Here is a 5,589-nt window from a genome sequence, read left to right on the forward strand (position 1 = left end):
GTTCCAAAACATTTTTTTATCATTAAAACTGCCAATTTTCATCATTTTTACCGTTTTTTGAAGTTTTCTCGAAATTTCGAAGGTGTAGGGGTCGAACTGACCTCGAATTCGGATTCAGCGGACCAAATTACGTACCCGAAGGTAGGTCCGGTCAAATGCACATTCTACTTAATTTTTTTTGTGTGCCGGTGTTATCACTCTGGAGACAACGCATGCGTATAATCGAAAATCGAACGAAATGTCAAAATTTCAATTTCGACGTGTTAAAAATAGCGATCTTACTGCTTCAAGCAGAGTTTCCACAAAATCATGGTCCTCAAATGTTGCGTCTGCAAGTTGCAGTCGGATGATGGGTACAGCGTTAGTTTTCACAAGTAAGTATTGTCAAGTTTCTTTTTCCGAATGTAATTTCACGTGTATATTATCTGATGACCGAGAAAGACGTAAAAGACAGTTGTACAGGTTATGTCGTTGTTTACATCGACGTCTGCATCGCTAAACGTTATTGCATAGATTGCCAACACGTGAAGAGCCGCGAAAAAAGTGGCTGGATGTATTGGAGGCGCATTGCCCTCCATTGACACAAAAGTATTTATACGTATGCAGTCAGCATTTTGAAAGGGAATGCTTCCGATACAGCGGCCTTTGCCAGAGACGCATGTTGAAAAGTGAGTCAGTGCCAACAATTTTCAACACGGATATAGCGAGGACGTGAGTATTGAATGAAGAATAAAAATCATATGTTGAGTATGTCAGACTTTAACGACAGGCAATTGTTGCAGAGAAGAACAACACAGCGACGAGATAATTCATCCTGAAACTGAGGATACGGTAGAGGGAAACAAAAACAGTTCGGAGCTTGGCGACGAAAATATTGAAATATATTACGTGTAAGTGATCCAACTACAAGTGCAACCTGTTCACGAATCATGGTTATTCCGGCAAAAGCAGACGAATATTTGAGAAATGTTTTTTCAGCGAAACTAGTGAACAAGAAGTTTTGGATACGACGGAAGACTTACCTCTTCGCTCGCTACATGCAACTGTGGACAAAGCTGTAGACGTAGGTGAACATTTGTCATTGAGACGAGAACAACGACTCAGGGCAGAAAATGCAAGACTGAGACATAGGAATAAGAATTTGGCTAGGCAACTAGGAATGTATAGGAGAAAAATGTATCGCTTCAAATTTTTGTTCGAACGTCTTAGGCGAAAGAAATTCAACGCTAATGGTAATGATACATCTCTTTAGATAAGTTTGTAAAATATTTTTCATACGAGTGGCAATCGGCTGGACGATTATGGAGCGTAAAGTAAAAATTGTTAATCACAATGTCGCAAACAACGGTTATTCAATACTCCACTCATCGTTTTACTATTCAAGAATCATTATTTGTATTGGATTCACCATGAATTACTTGTGAATTATAAACTACTATGTCCATGTCCCAGTTATGAGGAGCCAATTTAAGTGTCTACGAAGAGAAAAGTTATTTTTGGTATCCAATAACGAAAGGACCAACTTCCATCTGTTTAGATGCTCGCCACAGCTTAAAATCTGTCCGTGACACTGTCGGTAGAGATAATAGAACGCTGTTAGCGTTGACTGAAGATTAGTACGTTTAGTCAACGCTGTTGGATGGCAAGGGAAATATTAGATCTTGGACGTATTTCGAACGTTTGGTTGATTTACAAAGTAAGCACGCAGAATTATACCTATTTGTCAGATTAAATGACCGCGAGCCATAATAATTACAAAGACAATATTGAGAATGTCAAATTGGCAGCACAAACTTTGAGTATAAGTGTTAGTGATGCCCTCAAATATTTAGGGTTTGAAATAAATATATCGATTGCACCAAATATTTCATTATTGCCGGGCGAATACAAATTCCATCACCTTCCGAAAGGACCGCTCGTCGCGCCTCCAGACTCGACTATCGAACCGAAACAATCTCTGTGCCAAGCGTACACACACTGATCGAAGACCGAATCTAAACCTAACTTAACCCCTAATTTCACACGAAGCAAAACGGAGCGAGTCAGTAATTACGTTACGTGAGCTTGAGAGTTAGAAGCTTGAATTGCGATGCACAGTAGCGTAATAACAGAACGCTAACGTATAATGCCGTTGAACGAGTCGGCGGAAGGCAATTCCTTGCGGAACCGTCTTCAGGTGCGCGAGGAAAATGTGGCAACAAGGAAAACTCGCAATTATTCCGAGGGCAACGAGAGCTACAACAAACTCAGCCCTGGAACCGACAGCTTCTCCAACATCAACGAACGACCCGTTGATGATATATCGCTCGAATTCTTCTACAAACCCCACACCATAACCCTCCTGCTCATCTCGATAGGGGCACTTATTTACTTCGCTTTTGTCAGGTGAGAAAGTAACGACACGTGGACGCATTACATCACCATTCGCAGTAATTTACCTATCAGAATTTGACCTTCGATTAATCACTAAATTAGTCGGTCGTATAATTTCGACCCATTACACAGAAGCAATGGTGTAGTTTTCGAGCACCACCGAACATGTATGCACGTGGAAAATTCAATTCTACTCTAATAATTTGTTGTCATTTCTCTAGAGACACAGCTAACGTCGAGGACAATGTTTGGGCTGGTATGCTCTGCGTCATCTTCTTTTTTCTGATAGTCTCAGTCTTGACATTTCCAAACGGTCCATTCACTCGACCACATCCAGCGGTATGGCGGATAGTGTTCGGCTGCAGCGTCCTGTACCTGATGGGCCTGCTTTTCATGCTCTTCCAGAACTACGAGACTGTGAGACGTATACTTGTGTGGATAGATCCAGGTCTTTCGTCGTTTAGAATCGACATGGACAAAGAATATGGAGTAAACTGTTCCGATATATCGTTAGAGAAAATATGGAATCATTTGGACATTTTTGCGCTGGCGCATTTCCTCGGATGGACATTCAAAGCGGTTCTCATTCGCCACTTGGGCATTTTATGGGCTATCAGTGTAATGTGGGAGGTGACTGAAATCGCCTTTGCGCATTTGTTGCCAAACTTTGTCGAGTGTTGGTGGGATGCCCTGATACTCGACGTACTCCTGTGCAACGGCCTCGGGATCTGGGTCGGACTAAAAATCTGCGCTTGTTTAGAAATGCGAGAGTACAAATGGGTTAGCATTAGAGATATCGAGAGTACGACCGGAAAACTTAAGAGAGCCGTGCTGCAATTCACTCCTGGCAGTTGGACGTCGGTCAGATGGCTCGACCCCACCTGTACTCACATGCGATTCGTCGCTCTGTCGCAGCTAGTCATATTCTGGCAGGTCTCGGAGCTCAATACCTTCTTCCTGAAGCACGTGTACGAGTTTCCACCTTCGCACCCATTCGTTGTCGGACGTATCGTGCTCATAGGCGTCATAGTTGCGCCGTCGGTGAGGTGAGTGAATTTTCATCTGCTCCGATTCAACGAAAACACAATTCGAACACACTTTACATCGCCATTTTTATTCCAGGCAATATTACATGTACGTAACGGACCCGTCATGCAGCAGAGTCGGTACCCAGTGTTGGGTCTACGGTGCTATAATGGTGACGGAAGCTCTCCTCTGCGTACGTCATGGTGCCCCAATATTCGAGCGGACTCAGGCCTTGAATATAGCGCTGTGGTTGTTGTGCCAATCGTTCGTGTCTGTCCTCTGCGTCTACGGCTGTGTGCTGTGGCACCAGTATTTCGAGGTAGGTTCACCAGTGAATTGATTGAACAGAGGTATTTAAACTGAGGATCAGAAGTGATGAGTGATAAATTGTTACAGAGTTTTAATTATTTTATACTCACTTGTCTGTTGTCTCATTTTTTTTTTTTTTATCTTCTTTCTTTTTTTTTTCTTTTTTATTTTTTTGTTACTAACCCATTGTGCGTTTTGTGCGTTGTGCGCATGGCGTTTCTCGTTTCAGACTGGGAATAAAATGCCCCCCACGCATACAGACAAGAACCAAAGGAACGAAACACTAAACAGCGGTACGTTACTTGCGAGAATTTCTTTTCACGTTTTCTAACAACATCTATCCACCGCATCGAGTCGTTGGAAATTGCTTGAGAATTTATCGTTGCTTTATTTCAGGGGACTTGGCTCGTCGTACAGAGACTAGTGATCCACTAAAAGTAAAAAAATTGTAAGGCTATCCGAGTTTCAGATCTTGTAAAGTTAGAAGAGTCAAAGTAACCGCTACCAAACCCTCTAGTCATGTAACTGAGTATAAGATGAAAGAAAAACGAAAAAAAATTTAGATAAAAGTTGATAAATGACATTTTCATTACACGAGAGGCGAATCCTGTTTATTGTATGACTTTGCCGTATGATGATTTATTAACTAATGACGGTGTGAATGCGTTCTGGATATTATGGCTTGAAGTTGCGCATATAGTTGCGCATGATTTTAGGAGTAATTGAAGTAATAAATACAAATTATTGTTACAATCTCATCACGTCTTGTCATTACTCGACAATCCGTATCCGATCATCCGAGATAAAGCGTGAGAGAATGGAGAGAAATTAACATCAATCAAACAGAAGAAAATAAGGAAACTCGAACGTTGCAATTTGTCGAAAATACGTTATTAATTGAATTCCAAATTTGAATTCCGACTACTACTATTTCAGGCCATCGAACACACTCCCAGTAATCTCCAAAAAAAAAAAAGATAGAAGAACGCACATAAATAAATTGAGGAAAAAAGAACTGAAATAAAATAAAATAAAATGAAAAAAAAAAAAGAAAAAAAAAAACAATCTCCGCGTTCCTTTCGCATGCATAATAACGCTCGGGTTCGAAATTCAACGGACATCGGTGTGCTCGTGCGTACAACGGTAGTAACAAGGTAATCACTTCCGTTAATAAAGTCTTCCTCTCGCATCGGAGCGTTCGAAAATTTTTTTTTCAACGGCCGTTTCGTCGTTAGCAACGTCGGAGACAAAAGGCTCAATTCTTCGAGCTTTATGGCTAGAACCGAAAACCTGTTGCCGTACGTTGCCTATATTTGGGTAGATTACTTTTACACCCCGATCCCGTCTCTTTCGACTCCGTTCCCGCTACATCACACAGCCGATGATCTCGTTGTCGGGCGGAACGAAACCGCGAAAACCATTCGGGGACGATCGACGTAAGAAACGCGCGACCGCGCACGTCCCCGCGCAACAAAACTCGCACAGAGAACGGCGGAATGAATCACCCTGGCGTACTCGAAGAATCGCCTACGTCCCCGTCTCCTTCTCACCACCGCCGCGCCTGCCAACCGACGAATAAATCCGTTACGAATTTCCGATGCCCCGAACCGGCTATTTTCAATTTCGCCCGACTCGACGCGCGTCCGCGACGCGTTTTCCGCATCCCGGTACAAAGGGCGTCCGTCGCGCGTTCGGAAGCCGGCCGCTCGTAAAACGAGCAAGCAGATCTCGAAAACGAAAGAAAATGGAAAAAACGAGGCGACGAGCCACACACGCATGGAATTGTGTGTGGCTCCTGAATTCAAACCGGCCAACCGCGATCGGTCGCCGTTTTTCCCGGCCAATCGGTAACTCCGGCCCCCCGAATGTTGTGCGTTGCTT

General features: G+C 43.0%; 2 protein-coding genes across 2 annotated transcripts; both read left to right on the forward strand.

Moving 5' to 3' along the window:
* Positions 1-173: 173 nt before the first annotated feature.
* LOC105688906 lies at positions 174-1,333 on the forward strand. The gene is made up of 4 exons (XM_012405550.3): positions 174-374; positions 514-711; positions 783-890; positions 979-1,333. The coding sequence occupies exons 1-4, from the start codon at positions 310-312 to the stop codon at positions 1,250-1,252; spliced, it is 645 nt and encodes a 214-aa protein (XP_012260973.2). The 5' UTR covers positions 174-309; the 3' UTR covers positions 1,253-1,333.
* Positions 1,334-1,937: 604 nt separating this feature from the next.
* LOC105688905 (phosphatidylserine synthase) lies at positions 1,938-4,466 on the forward strand. Its single transcript, XM_012405549.4, has 5 exons — positions 1,938-2,385; positions 2,595-3,419; positions 3,496-3,718; positions 3,938-4,001; positions 4,105-4,466. The coding sequence occupies exons 1-5, from the start codon at positions 2,126-2,128 to the stop codon at positions 4,158-4,160; spliced, it is 1,428 nt and encodes a 475-aa protein (XP_012260972.2). The 5' UTR covers positions 1,938-2,125; the 3' UTR covers positions 4,161-4,466.
* Positions 4,467-5,589: the final 1,123 nt, after the last annotated feature.

Source organism: Athalia rosae, chromosome 8 (assembly GCF_917208135.1).
Source record: "Athalia rosae chromosome 8, iyAthRosa1.1, whole genome shotgun sequence".
Taxonomy (NCBI): domain Eukaryota; kingdom Metazoa; phylum Arthropoda; class Insecta; order Hymenoptera; family Athaliidae; genus Athalia; species Athalia rosae.